The following is a 20,093-nucleotide window of genomic DNA, read 5'->3' as shown; positions in this document are numbered from 1 at the left end:
CCCCTCTTCTAAAAGGTCTCCTGTGCTTTCGTAAGTACCAGCTTGAGCAAAAGTGGAAAGACTAAGGCCTAGGGGCAGGAACACAGTGTGCCCTAACTGCAAAAGACCTTTCCTCCACTATGGCACTCGGCCACAAGCGGGGCCATCCCCCCATTTGGACTGGTCTCTGGCTCTCCTGAGGTCCTATGCTCTCTGGAATTTTCCTTTCATATATTCCAGCCTCACTAAAGCCTGCCCTCTCCCGTTCACTGCTGACAGATGGTCAGTCTCCAAGTTCCTGGAAGAAAAAAAAAAAAACAATTTTCCCTGGGCCGAGAGGGCTTGGTGCCAAGAGATCATGGTCAGTCACTCAAGACTCAGTTGTGACACTCTCAGTTATAGGAGGAGGGACATTTGGACAAATTCCAGACTTCTGGACCCCCAGCCCAACTCAGCTTATGAGTAACCTCACAAGACGGGCAGATAGCTTACTTAAAAAAATTTTTTTTGAAGGGACCCCTGGGTGGCTCAGTTGGTTAAATGTCTGCCTTTGGCTCAGGTCATGATCCTGAGGTCCTGGGATAGAGTCCTGTATCAGGCTCCCTGCTCAGCAGAGAAACTGCTTCTGTCTGTCTGCCACTCCTCCTTCTCGTACATTCTCTCTCTCTCTAAAATAAATAAATAAAATCTAAAAAATTTTTAAAAAGGATTTTTTTTTAAATAAAAGGACTGCTGGCTCAATTGGTAGAGCATGTGACTCTTGATCTTGGGGTTGTGAGTGCGAGCCCCACACTGAGCACTGGGTGTAGCATTTACCTTAAAAAAAAACCTTAAATGTAAAAAAGGGGGGGACGGCAGGTAGGCTGCAGCCTCTGCAAGTGTTGACCAGGAATATCTTCTGTGTTGATGTAGACATCATGCCTCCATGGGAAAGGCCTACCCCATGCAGCCAGGATAACACTGAGCCAGGCCTCGGCCTTAAATGTAGGAGCAGGAGAAAGCCCAGAATAGTAAGTATGTTTTTGCTAGCTCTGCAGCTCCTCCCACACATGGCTGCAGGTTTGGATCGGCTGCCAGCAAAAACTTTGCAGACTCTAGGTTTGGTAAGGCAGGAGTCTGTATTTAAAACCCAAAAAGGCTTTATATTCAGGGGCAGAAATGACATATTTTTGGATCTGAGAGCCACACACTAAAGCACAGTCACCTACAAACTTGGCCTTTCATGCTTATCTTGTTTGAGTTGCTCTAGGTCGAAAAATCCCAGCTCTCACTGATGAGAAACTAATATTCTTTGTGGCTAAGTAACAGCTCATTTTGAAATCCTGAAGCTGATAGTGCTGAACATGAAAGATAAGCTTCTGGCAAGCTAGGGAGAGCTTTGCATTGACGGAGGGTTGTGTTACGCCCTGATGAGTCCTTTCCCAACTAAACACTTAAAATGTTGTAATAAAATGCAACACTGAGAAATTAGAAGAGTGCCTTAGTCCCACCCTGCCATTCAAAGCCCTGCTGGTAGACAGATTTATTTTGGAAATTGTCCTTTATCATATCAATTACCTGGTCTGCTCAAGTCTCTGATTAAGCAGACATTAGTTCCAGAATCAAATGTTTTTTTGTTGGTAGAAGAAATCCCATTTCCTGTAACCCCACATTTTGAAAAACGGTTTGACAATAGATCCCTCTCCTCCCTCAGACCTTTCCAACCTTCCAGATAGAGCCCCACCCTCAGCCCCAAAGAACACAAGCAAAGATGTATCAGCATAAATAATATAATGTGAGCTCTCTAATATCATACACTAGCAGACTTGGTGGTTCACTCAGGAGTATTAGGGCTGGGAGGCCAGGAGTTGGGGAGCGTGTGAGTAAGTGAGGGGCAGACTTTGTGCCTAGCCTCCTGGTGACCTTTCTTGGTCAGCTAAGCTACCCTGGACAGGAAGGAGCTGGGCCAGGGTAAGAACCCTCAGGTTTCCAGCCTTTCCCCCTGGGCAGGCTGCTTCCTTCATGGTCCTGCGTGGGTGAGGAGGGTGTGGTGAGGTAGGATGTGTCTAGCTGCCAGCCTGTGGCGGTTACTAGCTGAGCATGGGGACCACAGTCTGGTCTTTGGGGAGTGCCTCCAGGGACTGGCGGTGTCACTGCAGTGTCTTCAGACAGGCTGGGATGAGAGATTGGGCCTTGCTCTCAGGGGGTTGCCCTCCCTCTGTGGCATCCAGGAGCTGCTGCATATAACAGGAGGTGCCGAGCAGCACATGGCCTGTGGTCTGCATGCTGAGGAGGGCCCAACGAAGAACTTCCCTGGGTGGAAGAAAAAGGCACTGGAGTCAAACCACAAAGAAAACCTCTCTCTGCATCCTCTAAATGTCTCCCCCTCCATGCTACCTCCACAGTTTCATAAACCGTAGCACGGTGTGTCAACAGGAGTGGATGCTATCCTCCCTCAGCAAATGGGAGATGGTCTACGGGCATTGCCTGGCATCATACTTTATTGAGATGTCCAAAACCTCGCTATTTTCTCATGCAAAGTTCAAGCTCATTTAGTAAGACCTTTACTTTTTGTAATACTACTTTGGGCCAGTCACATGAATCTCCATACCGTGGCGCTGTCCTTCATGACCGTTGTTCTAGATTTCCAAGTCATGTGTGGTCTAGCTAATTTTCAGGGTACTGGACATGAAGATCCCCTATGCCTAGTGTTGTGATGTAGTGAGAACAGGACTCGAGTCAGGCCAGCATTCTAATCCGGTCTTCTCAGCTATGTGAAGCATGGCCAACCACTAGAGTTCTGAGCTTCTGCTTTTCCATCCATCAAATAGGATCATACCATTTCGATGCCTCACAGGGTTATGAGGTTGAAACAATATGAGATCACTTCATTGGGAGCCTAACAGGTAGATGAGTAGAGCAAAACAAGAGTAACTGGTAGAATGTTTGACCACTTTAACCATGTTCTTATCCAGATCTGTTTAAAAGAGATTACTAGTCCTGGGTGGGGATTTTAGGGAGGTGGGGGGGAAAGGAAAATAAAGACTTTCTAGCTGGTATTAAAACTCTCAAACTAGGAGCACCTGGGTGGGTCAGTGGGTTAAAGCCTCTGCTTTCGGCTCAGGTCATAATCCCGGGGTCCTGGGATCGAGCCCTGCATCAGGCTCTCTGCTTAGCAGGAAGCCTGCTTCCTCCTTTCTCTCTCTGCCTGCCTCTCTGCCTACTTGTGAACTCTGTCAAATAAATAAATAAATTATTAAAAAAAAACTTTCAAAGTATTAACCTTTATTCGATAAATGAACTTATTATGGTTGAGGTATGGGGAGGCAGAAAGATAATTAGAACTATAAACATCTACACATGAAAATTCTCTAAATATTTATTTTTTAAAGATTTATTTCTTGATTTTAAGGAGAAAGACGAAGGGGGAGAATGAGAGAGAATAAATGGGGGAGAGGACAGAAGGAGGAGAAAATCTCCAGCAGACTCCCTGCCCCATCACAGATCTTCCCCACCCTCCCGAGCCAATAAGGGGCTTGATCTCACGACCCTGAGATCATGACCTGAGCTGAAACCAAGAGTTGGATGCTCAACCAACTGAGCCACCCAGGCTCCCCTTTTTTAAAATTTTAAAGGCTGTACCTCAAATTACAGAACAGAAGCTTAAAACCAGCTGTCCAGCCATAAATAGGAACGAAGTTCTGACAACTTGTTACAACATGGATGAACCTTGGTAACATTATGCTCAGTGATATAAACCAGTCACAAAAAAAAAAAAAAACAGTGTGTAAGATATCTAGAGTAGGCAAATTAACAGAGAAAGAAAGTAACTCACAGGTTACCAGGGGCTGGAAGAAGAGGGAGTGGAAAGTTAGTGTTAATGGGGACAGAGTTTCAGTTTAAGATGATGAAAAGGTTCTGGAAATTGATAGTGGTAACTGTTATACAACATTGTGAATGTACTTAATGCCACTGAATTGTACACTTCAAAATGGTTAAAATGGTAAATTTTATGTATGTTTTACTACAACAGTAATAATAAAACTAGCTGACACCACTAAGTCACCACACCCAATCCAGCTTACTGTTTTCTTGATACCAACGTATCTACTGTATTTAGATCTGAGAGTCATACTTCCCCTAAATGCACTGAGTTTAAAAGCTGAAGCTTCTTGCTCTAGATTTTGAAATTTGCAAACTACCAACAGCAAGCCCAGATCAACATAGGGCATGATATATTATAGGAGGAATATGGAACTTTTAGCCACAGAACTAGGTGCAAGCCTGACATTGGGAGTCATCTCTGGCAAACAGAATCACATACCTCAGGTCCCTCATCTCCAGACTGGCTATGCACAGAAGAATCTCAGAAAGCCAAGAAGGGGGTGCCTGGGTGGCTCAGTTCGTTAAGCATCTGCCTTCAGCTCAGACCGTGATCCCAGGGTCCTGGGATCGGTACTGCATCGGGCTCCTTGCTTAGTGGGGAGCCTGCTTCTCCCTCTGCCTGCTCTGCCTGCGGCTCCTCCTGCTTGTGCTCTCTCTCACATAAACAAATAAAATCTTTTTTTTTTAAGATTTTATTTATTTGACAGAGATCACAAGTGGACAGAGAGGCAAGCAGAGAGAGAGAGAGAGAGAGAGGAGGAAGCAGAGAGAGATCAAGGAGGACTTGATCCCAGGACCCTGAGATCATGACCTGAGCTGAAGGCAGAGGCTTAACCCACTGAGCCACCCAGGTGCCCCCAACAAATAAAATCTTAAACACACACACACACACACACACAGATTTAAAAAAAAAAAAAGTCAAGAAGGTTTGGTCTACTCTAGCTATGTTCTGGCAGAATTCTGGGGACCCTGAGCAGGACTTCTCAGAAGGCCTCTAAGAACAAGGATCAGATGCATCTTCATTCATTCTGCAGTGATCTGAATTACTGCTATGTGTCAGCATTCACCAAGGTACTGGAGGCAACAAAAAGTCTTGCCATCATGGAACTTGTTCTGACATCTTATCTCTGGATCTTTAGCTTACATTATAGGGCCAGGCACCCAGTGGGTGCCCAGTAGACACTAAGTGAAGCAATTGGAGAGGAGTAGAGCATGTGTTAGAAGAAACTGGCGAGAGGCCATGCTCTGCTACTCCCTAGATTTGTGGATTTGGAAGAGGTGGATGTCTCTGCCTCAGTGGCTGCCTCCACCTGATAGGGTAAGAATTCACTTGAATGCCAGTGGAACAGCTGAAATTGGGAGACATCACCATAATGGTACTTGTCTTACGACTTAACATCTTCTCATGCTTCCTGTGTTACTTGATTAAACTTTCAAAAATAAAGTAAATTGTTGAAAAGAAGTTCATTAGATAATACAAGTGACTATTGTCCATAGACGTGCAAATTATTTCCATCTGTGGAAGGACATTTATTTTGTCCCTCCCACCCACAGGGAGAAATCCAATTTTGTATCTATGAAGTTATCTCATTCTTTTTTCTTTCTTTTTTTTAAAATACGTATTTCTTTTTTTTTTAAGATTTTATCTATTTGACAGTCAGAGTTCACAAGTAGGCAGAGAGGCAGGCAGAGAGAGAGGAGGAAGCAGGCTCCCCACTGAGCAGAGAGCCCGATGTGGGGCTCGATCCCAGGACCCTGGGATCATGACCTGAGCCGAAGGCAGAGACTTTAACCCATTGAGCCACCCAGGCGCCCTCATTCTTTTTTCTTTTAAGATTTGTTTATTTATGAGAGAGAGGGGAGGGACAGAAGCAGAGGGAGAGAGAAAATCCCAAGCAGACTCCCCAGGTAGAGGGCAGAGCCCAACATGGGGCTTGATCCCATCACCCTGAGATCATGACCTGAGCTGAAACCAAGAGTTGGCAACTCAACTGACTGAGCTACCCAGGCGCTCAGTTATCTCAGCATTCTTGATGGACCTGTATGTATTGGTGGTTTTTTAATTCTCTGAACTGATTGTAACTTCTTGCTGGTTCTCTCCTTAATTAATGAGTTCAGTAAAATCTTTGACTCATGTTCACTTTTTAAAAATTGATTAGAAAACTACTTACTATTTTAGGTGTAAAAAAAGTAGTTGTTATAGTGGAAGGTAATTAGAAAAATAATATATCCCAGTTCCACCTGGAGGAGTATGTGTATCCCTTTGGCATACTCTAAAGCACTAATTCAACCATAACATTCTAGACAAATGCTAATTCTCATGCCTTGTCAACACTAGTCCCGGGCTCATGTGAGCAGAGCGGAGTTCCCTCATTGCTGAATACCCACCCTATCCCCAGCAAATCCCAATTCACTCACTTCATGATGTGCTTGGCCCGGTAGCAGTGCAGGTTATAGGAAAGGGAGTATGTGCCATACAGAGTGGCCTTCACATTCAGGCAACCAATGAAGTCCTGTGGGTTCATCTTATACAGGTCAAAGGTTACACGAGCCACATCAATCTTCTTGGCAGGCTTACAGGAGAGGGAAAGTTGGTGCCTAGTACCCTGTATCAAGACAAGACTGTGGTTGGCACCCTCCCAAGGACTTCTTCCAGATTCCCCAATGTTCTCCCCCCTACACACGTGGAAACTCACCTGTCTGGATGGGGGCTGCCATTTCTGCCCCTTCTGGAGAACCATGAACACTGTATCATCTGCCAGGGCTTGGAAATACTCTTCTGTCTCTACAGTTGTACCATCTTCCTCCAGCACCAGAAGGAAGGGCTTGTCTGCCAGCATCAGGGTGTCCCGGACCTGGAAAATAAAGTCAGTGAAGCTTCTGCCATCCCCATGCAGCCACAGAGCATGAGGAAGACCCATATTGCATCATCTCAGCTGCCAGGGAAAGAACAAGTGATAACGATCTATGGGAAATGGGACTGGAACCCAGGCTCTTGCTATGGGATCACCATCCAAAGATTTTATATTATGGTCTTTCTTGGTGCCTGGATTCATGGTTATGTTCTAGAACAATGCTGTTCGGTAAAAATATAGTGGGAGTCACATACGTAACTTTTTATTAAGATACAATTCACATGCCATAAAGTTCATCCTTTTAAAATATATAATTCAGTGTTTTTTAGTACATTCACAAAGTTGTACACCATCACAACTATCCAATTTCAGAACATTTTTATCATCCCAGAAGAAACCCATTATCCATTAGCCCTCATTTCCCATGCCCCAACCCATGGCAGCCTTTACTGTTTGTCTCTTTTTGGATTTGCCCATTCTGGACATTTCATATAAATGGAATCATATGTGGTTTTTAAATTTTTTTTTATTTTTATTTTTTTTAAAGATTTTATTTATTTATTTGACAGAGAGAGATCACAAGTAGGCAGAGAGGCAGGCAGAGAGAGAGGAGGAAGCAGGCTCCCTGCTGAGCAGAGAGCCCGATGCGGGACTCGATCCCAGGACCCTGAGATCATGACCTGAGCCGAAGGCAGCGGCTTAACCCACTGAGCCACCCAGGCGCCCCCATATGTGGTTTTTTTAGACTGACTTCTTTCCCTCAGTATGTTTTCATTGTTCGTCTATGTTGTAATATGACTCATTTCTTTTTATGGCTGAATAATATTCACATTTTTAAAAAGATTTCATTTATTTATTTGAAAGAGAGTGAAGGAGCACAAGCAGGAGGAGTGGCAGGCAGAAGGAGAAGCAGGCTCCCCACTGAACTGGGACCCCTCCTCCCAACGTGGGGCTTGATCCTAGGACCTGGGGATCATGACCTGAGCAGAAGGAATACACTTTTTTTAAAAAAAAGATTTTATTTATTTATTTGACAGACAGAGATCACAAGTAGGCAGAGAGGCAGGTAAAGAGGGGTGGGGGTGGGTAGCAGGCTCCCTGCTGAGCAGAGATCCCGATGCGGGGCTCAATCCCAGGACCCTGAGATCATGACCCGAGCCGAAGGCAGAGGCTTTAAGCCACTGAGCCACCCAGGTGCCCCTGTTAAAGTTATTCTTAAACATTCTATTTTTATTGATGCAATTATGAATAAACTCATTTTTTTAAATATAGGCTCCACATCCAGCATGGAGTTCGACATAGGACCTGAATTCCCGACCCTGAGATCAAGACCTGAGCCGAGATCAAGAGTTGGATACTTAACCAATTGAGCTACTCAGGTGCCCCCTCATTTTTTCCCCCTCATTTTCTTAATTTTATTTTCAGATTATTTGTTGGCAGTGTATAGAAATACAATTGATTTTTATGTATTGATCTTATATCTTGCAACCCTATATTAGCTCTGTGTGTGTGTGTCTGTGTGTGTGTGTGTGTGTGTGTGTTCTGTAGGGTTTTATATCTGCAAATAGATATAGTTTTACCCCTTCCTTACAATCAGGGTGCCTTTTATTTTATTTTCTTGTTGATTAGCCTGGATAGAACCAACAGCACCATGTTGTGTAGAAGTGGCAAGAACAGATACCCTTATCTCAATCTTGATCTTAAGGGGAAAGTTTTCAGAATTTCCCATTAAGCATGTTGTTAGCTGTGAGTTTTTCATAGATGCTCTGTATCACATATATGTAATTTTAAATTTTCTAATAGTTGTGTGATACTTGTAATATATTTAATTCCATCTAAAATATGATTTCAACATAAAATTGGGATAAAATTTAGGATTTTACATTTTTTTCATATTAAGTCTTCAAAATCTTGTGTGTTACTAATACTTAAGCTCATCTCAGTTTCAACTAGCCTCATTACAAGAGTTCAGTAACCACATGTATCTAGTAACTACTGCATTGGATAGTGTAGCTCTAGAGTTAAAGAGACCTGCATCTGAATTCTAGCTCCCTTACATTATTCTGAATGGTAGGAAAGTTATCTCATTTATCTGAACTCATTTCATCATCCAAATAGTTGAGGCAAGTATAGTCTTAGAGTCCTCACAATGGTTAAATGCAAAAGTGTATGACAAGACAGCCTGGGTTTAAATCCCAGTATATTTCAATTATATAGGAGAATATTCTTGTTTGTAGAAAAGATACACTGAAGCATCCAAGAATAAGAAGCATCAGGTTGGCAACCTCCTCTCAAGTGATTTAAGAAGCCTAGTATTATTCTTGCAACTTCTGTTAGAGATTCTTTCAAAATTACTTTTTAAAAAAAATCCTCCAAAGGCTTACTGTGGTCTTTTAAAATGAAACCCCTCTGTTCTTTGCCATGGCCAAAAGGGACTAATAATCTAGTCACTGCCAACCATATCACTTTGCTCTTTTTCCCTCACTCTCTTTGCTCCTTTCTTCACATTGCCAAACTTGGAAAAGCAGTCTACATAGGTTGATGTCCCCCTCCACTTGATCAGTAAGATTCATTTTTAACCTTTGTTCCATGCTGAAAAGATGAATTCTCACTATTGCACCTCCCTGCATCCTTTGGAGTTAGTACTCTAACTTGGGGTCCCCAAACTCAGTGGATAAGGATATCCTGAAGAACCTGCTAAAAATGACAACCCGGGGCATCTGGGTGGCTCAGTGGGTTAAAGCCTCTGCCTTTGGCTCAGGTCATGGTCTCAGGGTCCTGGGATCGAGCTTTGCATCGGGTTCTCTCTGCTCAGGAGGGAGCCTGCTTCCCCTCTCTCTCTCTGCCTGCCTCTCTACTTGTGATCTCTTTCTGCCAAATAAATAAATAAAATCTTAAAAAAATAAAAATAAAAATGACGACCCCTGAGCCTCACTCATATCCCAGGGACTGCAGTCTGGGAAGTCATGTGCAACAATTCCATTTTGGTACAGGAGGTGGTCCCCAGACCTCAGGTGAAAAACATTAGCAAGTCTAGACTCAAGTGTAAAAGAGACCTTTTGATTCAGGTGATAAGAAATGGTGTGTCCCAGCCACAAGCCTCATAAGAGAGGGGAAATGGGCTCCCATGAAGAAGAACAGACCTAATTCACAGAAACAGGGGAAGGACTCTGGAATAGAGGCTTAGGTCAGCTATGATTTCTCTATGTTAAACTGTAGACTGTAGTAATCAGAAGCCTAATCCAAATATATGATCTGTGCCAGGACACTGGGCTTGGATAGCAGCAGGGATCCTGTCACCTTCAGCTGATAAGCTAATGGGGCAGTGAAGCACAAGATTAATATGGAGCCAGATTAGATGAGGCTGTAGGAGAGGCAGTGGGAAAGAAGAAGCATGGAAATGGGGAAGGGTGTCATTCTTGCCTGCTGTTAACTGCTATCCAGAAGAGCCATGTGTCTTTGGTTTCCTGCTCTGGATGCTTACCTGATTGATAGTCTTCCACAGTGATTAAGTCTTCCGCAGTGATTAACAAAGTCTTCCTTGGAAAGCCAGCGTAGGAGATGGATTGAAGACCTGCCCTGGCTGAAGGGAGGAGATGAGGAAGAGACTCTCTAAAATCTTGCCTATTTCCCCAACTTCCAGGTGTGTGTACAATGGAAAAGGGAATCTAAGGGTCCTTCTAACAAGAAAAATAGACTCTGAAAATACCACTGGCCTACTGTTAGTATAGGATGGCAATATTCTGCCTTTCCCCCGGTCACTACTCCAGTAGACAGCACTCCAGGCAGGCCCTACCAACTCATTAGAGCTGGCATCAGGAAGGAATTATTTCACCATCTAACTCATGAAGTCCATCCTGGCTGAACTCCCAGCTCATGACCTGGAGGACAGAGGCAGCTGGCATGGTCAGCTCTCAGCCACAGTCCCCGCGGTTGGGCTGAGCTGAGGGCAATCCTGTCCCTCACCTTGTGCAGGAGGTCCTTGAGACTGTGCGCCATGATCCCCTTCCGTACCCTCCGGTCAGCAGTGCTTACTCTGCAGGGCCGGGCCTTGGGGGCCTCCCGGCTGGACTCAGACAAGAGCTGCTGGGTCACCACCGAGGTGCTCATGGCCACATGCCTGGGGACAATTTAGAGCATCAGAATGAGTTGCCTCTTGCCTCCCAGCCCTTACCCCACTGCAAGACACTCGCTTCCCTTCCCCTGTAGTTTGATCTCATATTTTTTCTCCTCCACTACCACCAGCCCTGCTCTAAGTCTTACTAGTGTTGCTCAAAGGCCTTGTTAGATCAGTACATCTCAAACGTTAACGAACATGTATTTCCTCTGGGGATCTCAATCTGATTCAGAGTCTGGGATTCCAAATGTCTAATACATTTCCAAGTGGCATTGGTGCTGTTCATTGGCGCTGACCATGATGAGTAGCAAGGTGATAGGGGACCCATCCCACATCCCCCCAGTTCCACTTTCCTCTCTTGGCCTCTCTCTTCCCATCTGTAAAGTGAAATGAAGTGGTGAAGGGGCCTGGGTTTTTGAGTCAGACCCAATCTGTGCCTCAGTGCCCCCATCTATTAATTTGGTGTCCTAATCCCCAGTTCTAAAAGTTGTGATCAGGTTTAAATGAGATCCAGAATGGGGGCGCCTGGTGGCTCGGTTGGTTAAATGTCCAACTCTTGATTTCAGCTCTGCTCATGATTTCAGGGTCTTGAGACTGAGCCCTGCTTTGGGCTCTGCCCTGAGTATGGAGCCTGCTTAAGATTCTCTCTCCCTCTTGTGCCCCCCACCCCTACTCAAGAGCTCCACTCTCTCTCTCTAATTAAGAAAAAAGAAGTGCAAAACCTTGGGCCCCATTCCAGACCTACTAAATCGGCATCTGCATTTAACAAAATGCCCAGGGAACTTATAAGCGCTTTGAAGTTTGAAAAGGTCTGCCGTACCGCTCCCAAGTGGCTCCCCTTTGCTTCCACCCTTGGCTCTCCTCACCTGGACAAGGACTTGGGGTAGAGAAGGCTGAGGGACTTCATGGCATATTCCATCCTTGTTACCTGGATAGTTTTGGACCTGGGAAGGAAGCAAAAAGTTAGTTCGAGTAGGAATACAAGGCTCCCCCTCACTCATCATTTGACACAGTGCAACCCCACCCTCATCCAGCTAACCTCCACTCTGGTCTCTCCTCGAAACTCCCACACACACTTTTCTAGCCCTTCTCCTGTCCCATCCCGCACATGCCAACTGGGACCAAGCTGGAAACCCCCTCAGGGCCCAAGCTTAACCCCACTCAGCAGCTGTCCCTCCCTCCCCAGGACTACTCACTCCATGTTTCTCTGACTCTGGCTCTGATCACACTGATCAGGGATCCCCAGCTGGGGCTGAAGAGGCCCTGCCTAGTTGGGTCCTGTCCCTGGGGGCAGAGTCCATTTCATGCTGGCAGGAGGTGAATCACACCACCACCCCTTCTGGAGACTCTTTCCTCACCTATAGCCCAGACACCTCCCAGGCCAGGCTCACACAAGCCAGGCAGCCCAGTCCACAAAGGCTCTCTCCTGCACCCTTGAACAATCCAGACCACTTCTGAAGCTTCCCACTGGCCAAAAGGACTTTCTGTGATGACGGAGGTTGGAGATGTTCTATATCCTTTCTCCCCAGTACCACAACTGCTAGCTTCATGTGGCTACCAAGCACTTGAAATGTGGCTAGTACAACGGAGGAGTTGGATTTTTAATTTTGTTTAATGTTAACTAATTTGAATTGAAATAGCCACTATGGCTACTAGTAACCATCCTGAACCCAAAGATCTAGCTGATAGCCCTGGGCTCACCTGCCACTTTCTCTTCTTAAACCTGTCTGCCTTGGGTCTTACATGCTCCAAGCCTTTGCGTTGACAGGTCCCACCACCTGCAGTGTCCTCTACCAACCCAGGGCTAACCATATGCAGCCCTTGAAGCCCCAACTTTATTATTTTTCACTCTTTGGAAAGCATTTTTGTTTATTTTATTTTATTATTTACTGATGAGAAAACTTTTATGTGGACAACACAGACTGGACAAGAACTTTATAAATGGGGGAAACAGAGGCTCTGGAAAGCCTTTTTAGATGGCTCACACAGTTCCCCCTTTATCTCGCCCTTCCTACATCCAAGCCAAGTGTGCCTCAGTGTCTGTGTCTGCCTTAGCCCCACCAATCCTTGGGTTCCTCGCCCTCGGATGTTCTCTCTACTTCCGGTGCAGAGGCACAAGTCTGGGGGCCCAGGGGGTGGTCATGGAGCAAGGAACCCCCTCCCCAGTTGGGTATCTCTTTCCTTTTAACAATTAGGGGGACTTCCTAGGCTAGCGTATCTGTGAACTCCCCCACTTAGGACTACCCAAGTCCACCTGTCTCAGCCTTACTCCTCACTCCCCATGCTGAGCCCACCTCACCTGTTCTCCAGGAGCCCTTCCCCCCACGAAATCCCAAAAGAAAACACTTACCTCCCCCTTACAGCCTCTAGTAAGATAACTCCGGTAAGATAACTAACTGCTCAGCACAGCACAGCACAGCACAGCCCTCCCTCCATTTTATTTCCAGCTCCCAGGGAAGCCCCTCCCCTGGCCTTCAGCCCCAGCTGGGGAAAAGAGCATGGGGAGTGAGTGTGCAGCTCTCACCCTTGGGACTTCAGGCCAGCCGAACTTTCAGAAAAGGCCCAAAAGGAGGGGAAGAGGCAAGTTTCGAAAACTTTGGGGCAGGGTATGGCTGAGGACGTGCTATCAGGCACAGAGGGCACAGAAAATAGGCACATGTAGGTTGTGGCCCCAGCCCCACTCACATTCACTGAGTGTAGACAAGCTGTCTCACTTCTGTGAGCCCCAGTTTCTCTCACCTGTATAACAGCAATAATAATTCCTGTGTTAGGGAATTGAGGTAAGGATTTGTGATAATGAAAGTAAAGGACTTTGCAACAAAGACAGCTCATAGATGGAAGTGAATATGGGTGTTATAATATAATTAATAATAGTACAGACTAAGACTAGCTGAAATGTGTAGTGGTTAATAGTGTAAGGTATTACCCTTGACCCAGCAATCCTACTCCTGTATGTATTATCCAAGAGAAATGAAAACATATGTCCATGGTTTTCATAGTGTTGTTCACAATAGGTAAAAGACAGAAATGAATGTTCATCAATTGATGAATGGATTCTTTAAATGTGACATATCCATAAATGGAATATTATTTGTCAATTAAAAAGGATTACATGCTACTACATGGATAAACTTTGAAAACACGCAAAGTGAAAGAAGCCAGTCACAAAAGATCACATACATATTTGTATGAAATGTCCAGAACAGGCAAAACTATAAAAATAAAAAATAAATTAGTGGTTGCTTATAGCTAGGGAGAGAGAAGAAATGGGGAATGATTCTAATGGGGACTGATGGGGTTTCTTTTAGGAGAGACAAAAATGTTCTAATCAATTATTCTAATCACAGTCCATTTTGACAATGGTTGAACAACACTTAAAATATGCTAAAAGACATTGACTGTTATTTGTTTATTTCTACTTTTACAAGTGATTCATAAAGCTGTTTAAAAAAAAGAGAGTTCAAGGTCATCTTGTTTCAGCTCAAGGCGTTTCACACTGTGTATTATCACCTGGAAAGCTTGTTAAAATTCAGATTGCTGGGCCCCATTCCAGAGTTTCTGACTCAGTCTGACTGGGGTGGATTCTAAGGAACCATTTCTAAGAGCTTCCTAGGTAATCCTGAAGATGTGACTGCTCAGGAACCCCACTCGAGAGCTAGATAGAGGTCTAGCATTGGCTGTGTGATGTAACTCTTCTAAGCCTCAGTTGGATCTGACAAATAGAGATTAAAAATAGCTCCTACCCCATTAGGTTGTCATGAAGGTTGAATGAGATAATCATGAAATGCCTGCTGCAGAATTTAGTGCATCCTTGGGGCTCAGTAAATCACTATTGCTATTATTATTATTTTAAAGATTAATTAATTTATTTATTTGAGAGAGCGAGGACTCATGTGCACAAGCGAGTGAGCAAGGGGAAAGGCAAAGGGAGAGGGAGAGAAGCAGACTCCCCGCTGAGTGCGGAGCCTGATCCCAGGACCTGAAGCAGAATCAAGAGTCAGACACCCAACCAAGCCACCCAGGTGCCCCTATGATTAATATCTAAATCCCTCCCTGGCAGAGCTCCCAGACAGCCATCATTTATTTACTCATTCATTCATTCATTCAACAAATATTTATTAGGCACTTACTATGTGCCAGCCCTCAGAGGGGCTTAGAATACAGCAGGAAAGAAGACAGCCTTGTCCCACACTTCAAGGAGCTGACATTCCTAGGGCAGAGGGGAACTCAGGTCTTGTGCAAATATGCAAATAAACAAAAGGATTTCAGATAATGACATTTGGGGGGGGGTAAAAACCAAAGTGGTATGATAACAAATGGCTGAAGAGCTATACTGGCGTGTAGGTTTGGGCAGGGCCTCAAAGGCGGTGAGCTTCGAGCTAAATCCTACTGCTGAGAAGCCAATCTTTTGAAGTCCTGGGGGAACATTCAAGGCAAAGGAAATATCAGTGCAAAGGATCTGGGATAGGAATGAGCAGGGTGAGGAGACAGGAACACAAGTCATTAAACTTGAAGGCAGTCCAAGAGCCAGAAGAGAAGTACAAACAAGTACTTCAGAGAAGAAGTTCTGGGGAACAGGTTGGACCCCTCCCTTGGACATTCATGCCTTAAACATTTTTATTGAACATCTAACACATGATTGTGCATCAGTGGATGACTCAGAGGCAATCTGTCCCTGGTGACGAACTCCCAGGGCACCATGGGAAGCAGACACAGATTAAAAAAAGAAGAAGAAGAAGAAAAGTAACTGCAAGCTAAAACCAAAGATCATCTGCCTTGGGGTGGAGGATGGCTCCATGATCCTGAGGATTCTTCACAGTCCTTAGGAGAGGACGGTGTTGAACCGCTGGGATTTCCTTATTCAACAAGCATTTTTCTTGATCATTTATGCTATGCCAGGCACTATGGACTGCTAGGGACATAGATGCCTTAGTTCTTGTCCCAGTCTGGGGACCTTACATTTTAGTGGGAGAGGCAGATGTCTGAGCATGGTTCTCAAACTCTGAAGTGCCTAGAAATCATTTGAGATAATTTGGAGTGGAGAAGGACTCTACCTGTGTGACTCAAAATTGAGAAACCATAAAAGAAAAGATTATGTATTCAGCTATATTTAAAAAGTATTCTGGGGGCACTTGGGTGGCTCAGTTGGTTAAGCATCTCATTCTTGATCTATGCTCAGGTCTTGATCTCAGTGTTGTGAGTTCAAGCCCTGCATTGGGCTCCACACTGGGCATGGAGCCTAGTTTAAAAAAAAAAGTGTTCTGCATGTTCAGCTTGTCATACCTGAACAGAGTCAAATGACATACAGAAAGAAAGCTATATTGGAGCTACAGTAGGCAAGATGCTTATCTCCTCTCTCTCTTTCCCCTACTCTCTCCTTCTTTCCCTCTCTCTCTCTTCATCTGTCTCTCTCTCCCTCTTTCTCCTTCTGTTCTCTCTCCTCTCTGTATAAACTGAGACCAACAAAATGGTAGAAAATTGGGCAAAGAATATGAACATAGTTCAGGTAAATGAAATACAAATGAGCCTTAAGTATGTAAAAAGACATTTAATCCCACTTATAGAAATTAATAAAAGAAATATAAATAAAACACAAAACTATGCAGAGATGTGATTCTTCACCCATCAGACTAGCAAATGTTGTTGGCAAAGCTGTGGGAAAGCAATGAGTCAGACACACTCACACATTGTTGGTGAGAATGTAATTGGTCTAACCTCTGTGGAAGGCAATGTGTCCAGATCGATCAAAATTACAGACACTGTATATTCTTTGACCCAGCAATACCACTTCTGGGATTCCAGAATGTAGATCTACTTGCCCATGAATGAAATGAAGCTATGTTTGTAATAGCAAAATATTGGAAATGATCCAAATGTACTACAAGAGAGACAGGTTAAGTAAATTATCTTATATTCATACAATGGAATAACCCTAAGAAACAAAAAAAAATGAGGATATTCCTTATGTACTGATCTAGGGAAAATCTCCAAGATATATTGTTACATGGAAACAAAAAGCAAGGCCTTTACTAAGTGTATATAATACAGTACCCTCTGTATTTAAGAAAGGGTAAGATAAGAATATAACTTTATTTTTTTATTTATTATAACTTATTTTTTTAAAAGATTTTATTTATTTATTTGTCAGAGAGAGAGAGCGAGCGAGAGCGAGCACAGGCAGAGTCAGAGGGAGAAGCAGGCTCCCTGCAGAGCAAGGAGCCCGATGCGGGACTCGATCCCAGGATGCTGGGATCATGACCTGAGCTGAAGGCAGCTGCTTAACCAACTGAGCCACCCAGGCGTCCCTATAACTTTATTTTTTTAAAGATTTTATTTATTTATCTGACAGAGAGAGAGGGAACACAAGCAGGGGAGTGGGAGAGGGAGAAGCAGGCTTCCCGCTGAGCAGGGAAGCAGGGTCCTGGGATCATGACCTGAGCCGAAGGCAGCTGCTTAACTGACTGAGCCACCCAGGTGTCCCAGAATGTAACTTTACATTTGTTTGTATGTACTTAAAGAAACTCTGGAAATACATACAATTACATTTTAAAAACCCACCACAAAGTGTTTCCTTAGTTGGATGAAGTCGGGTAGACTGGATTGAGACCTAGGAGGATGGGGAGCGGAGTTGAGAGGAGGAATTTTCACTGCGTATATATTTTTTTAAATTGGAGAACTTTATTTTGATAAAGTTTGCTTTCACTGTAATCTTATATAATTTATTTTGTACATCCAAAAACTTCATTCTGAGAAGGGTTCCCCAGGCTGCCAAAGATGTCCATGGCACAAAAGCAGTTACAAATCACTACTCTAGGGGGGCCTGGCTGGCTCAGTCATATAGTGTGCGACTCTTGATCTTGGGGTTGTGAGTTCAAGCCCCATGCTGGGCACAGAAGCCTACGTAAAAAAAACTAAAACAAACAAAAACTCACTGCTGTAAGTGATCACACTTTCCCATTATTGCCCTTCCCTCATGACCATTTGCATTTTAAAATAACCGCTTTGGGCAGCTAGGGTGGCTCAGTTGTTAGGCATCTGCTTTTGGCTCAGGTCATGATCCCAGAGTTATGGGATTGAGCCCCCAGTTGAGTTCCCTGCTCAGTGGAGAGCCTGCTTCTCCCTCTGCTCCTCATCCAGGTCATACTTGCTCTCTCTCTCTTTCTCAAATGAATAAGTAAAATATTTAAAAAAATAAAATAACAGCTTTATTGAGATATAATGCCCATATGATTAAGTTCACCCTTTTGAGATGTACAATTCAGTGGTTTTTAGTATATTCATGAAGTTGTCCGACGATCATTACTATGTAATTATAGAATATTTGTATTGCCCTCAGAAAGAAACTGCATACCTATTACAATTACTCCGTATTTCCTCCTGTCAACCACTACTCTACTTTTGGTCTTTATGGCTTGGTCAATTCCAAATATTTCATATAAATAGAATTATACCATATGGGGTCCTTTTATACTAACTTTTCACTTGGCGTAATATCACACATGCAGTAGTATGTATCCTTCTTCGTTACCAAATAATATTCCATTTATGGAGATGCCACATTTTTTTTATCCACTCATCAGCTGATGAAGATAGGGTTGTTTCTACTTTTTAACTATTATAAGTAATGCTGCTATGAGTGTTTGTGTACATTTTTTTTTAAAGATTTTATTTATTTATTTGACAGACAGGGATCACAAGTAGGTAAAGAGGCAGGCAGAGAGGGAGGAAGGGAAGCAGGCTCCCTGCTGAGCCGAGAGCCTGATCCCAGGACCCTGAAGTCATGACCTGAGCTGAAGGCAAGAAGCTTTAACCCACTGAGCCACCCAGGCGCCCCATGTGTACAATTTTTTAAAAAGATTTTATTCATTTATTTGTCAGAGTGGGAGAGAGCACTAGTGGGGGAGTGGCAGGCAGAAGGAGAACCAGGCTCCCCACTAAGTAGGGAGCCCAATGCAAGGGTTGATGCCAGGACCATGGGATCATGACCTGAGCTGAAGGCAGATACTTAACTGACTGAGCCACAGTACCCTGTGTACAAGACATATATCCTTGTGTGGATATATATTGTCACTTCCGTTGGGTATATATCTAGGAATGGAATTGCTGGGCCATATTAGTAACTCTAATTTTTTAAGGTACTGCCAAACTATTTTTCCAAAGTAGCTGCACCATTTTACATTCCTACCAGCAATATTTGAGGGTTCCGTTTCCTCCGTATCCATGGGAACACTTGCTATGGTCTGTCTTTTTCATTTTAGCCATCCTACTGGGTGTGAAGTGGTATCTTGTAGAGATTTCAAAATGCATTTCCCTAATGACTAACAGTGCTGAACATCTTTTCATGTACTCATTGTGCATAAATTTATTATATTTTTTTATTTCTAAACCACATAAATGCATTGCCTAGTCAACATTTTAGATTAAAAATAAAGGTCTCGGGCCCAGTTTAGAAGAATGATTTATTTGGGTGAGGGTAAGACCCAGAAATATATGGGGTTTTTATTTTATATTTTTAAATATTTTTTCTTTATTTATTTGACAGAAAGAGAGATCACAAGCAGGAGGAGCAACAAGCAGAGGGAGAGGGAAACGCAGACTTTCTGTGGAGCAGGGAGCCTGACACAGGCCTCTATCCCAGGACCCTGGGATCACGACCCGAGCCCTGAGTGAAAAGCAAAATGCTCAACTGACTGAGCCACCCAGGTGCCCCTTTGCGTGTGTGTGTTTTTTTTAAGATTTATTTATTTGAGAGAGAGAAAGAGCATGCACAAATGAGGGGAGGTCTGGAGGGAGAGGGAGAGAGAATCCTCAAGCCAACTCCAACTGAATGTGGGGCCCCAGAGGGGCTTGACCAGGACTCTGAGATCATGACCTGAGCCAAAATCAAGAGCTGGCCACTTAACTGACTGAATTACCTAGGTGCCCCAGAAATATATGCTTTTATTTTTACTCATTTTTTAAACAAAAATTTATTGCTCTTTCTTTCCAAAGCTTTGTGAATTTACAAAGAAAAAAAAAGGATTAGAGTTTTCAGATTGCTCTCAGTTAAGAATGCCGAGAGGTAAGAGCCTGGACCACCATGGCCACTGGGTGTTTACCAGCAGATGTGCACATATTTCTGCAACAAGCCCCCTCAGATTAGTTTTCTGCCTTTAGAGATGCTGTGTCCCTTACCCACCATCTCTCAGGACCTACGTGCGTCACTAGTCAAGTCACTGGGATGGAACAGGTTTTGGGATTTGGTTTTGTTTTTTGGCCCTCCAGCTATAAAATGAAAT

At 43.9% G+C, this 20,093-nt stretch overlaps 1 protein-coding gene across 3 annotated transcripts; it reads right to left on the bottom strand.

Moving 5' to 3' along the window:
• Positions 1–1,732: 1,732 nt before the first annotated feature.
• Positions 1,733–13,246, bottom strand: CIDEC (cell death inducing DFFA like effector c). Of its 3 annotated transcripts, none has more exons than XM_044255226.1 (6): positions 13,166–13,246; positions 11,682–11,759; positions 10,665–10,818; positions 6,540–6,698; positions 6,262–6,449; positions 1,733–2,271 (listed from the first exon to the last, which is right to left on the bottom strand). In XM_044255226.1, exons 2-6 carry the CDS (start codon positions 11,732–11,734, stop codon positions 2,109–2,111), a joined length of 717 nt encoding a protein of 238 aa, XP_044111161.1. In that variant the 5' UTR covers positions 11,735–11,759; positions 13,166–13,246; the 3' UTR covers positions 1,733–2,108. The 3 variants fall into 3 exon arrangements, with proteins under 3 accessions (XP_044111161.1, XP_044111162.1, XP_044111160.1); XM_044255227.1 differs by lacking the exon at positions 13,166–13,246 and adding an exon at positions 12,174–12,236; XM_044255225.1 differs by lacking the exon at positions 13,166–13,246 and adding an exon at positions 12,012–12,043.
• Between the last annotated feature and the right edge of the window lie 6,847 nt (positions 13,247–20,093).

Source organism: Neovison vison, chromosome 6, assembly GCF_020171115.1.
Source record: "Neovison vison isolate M4711 chromosome 6, ASM_NN_V1, whole genome shotgun sequence".
Classification (NCBI taxonomy): Eukaryota; Metazoa; Chordata; class Mammalia; order Carnivora; family Mustelidae; genus Neogale; species Neogale vison.
Note: the sequence above shows the minus strand (reverse complement) of the source record. Positions and strands in the feature narration are given on the sequence as shown.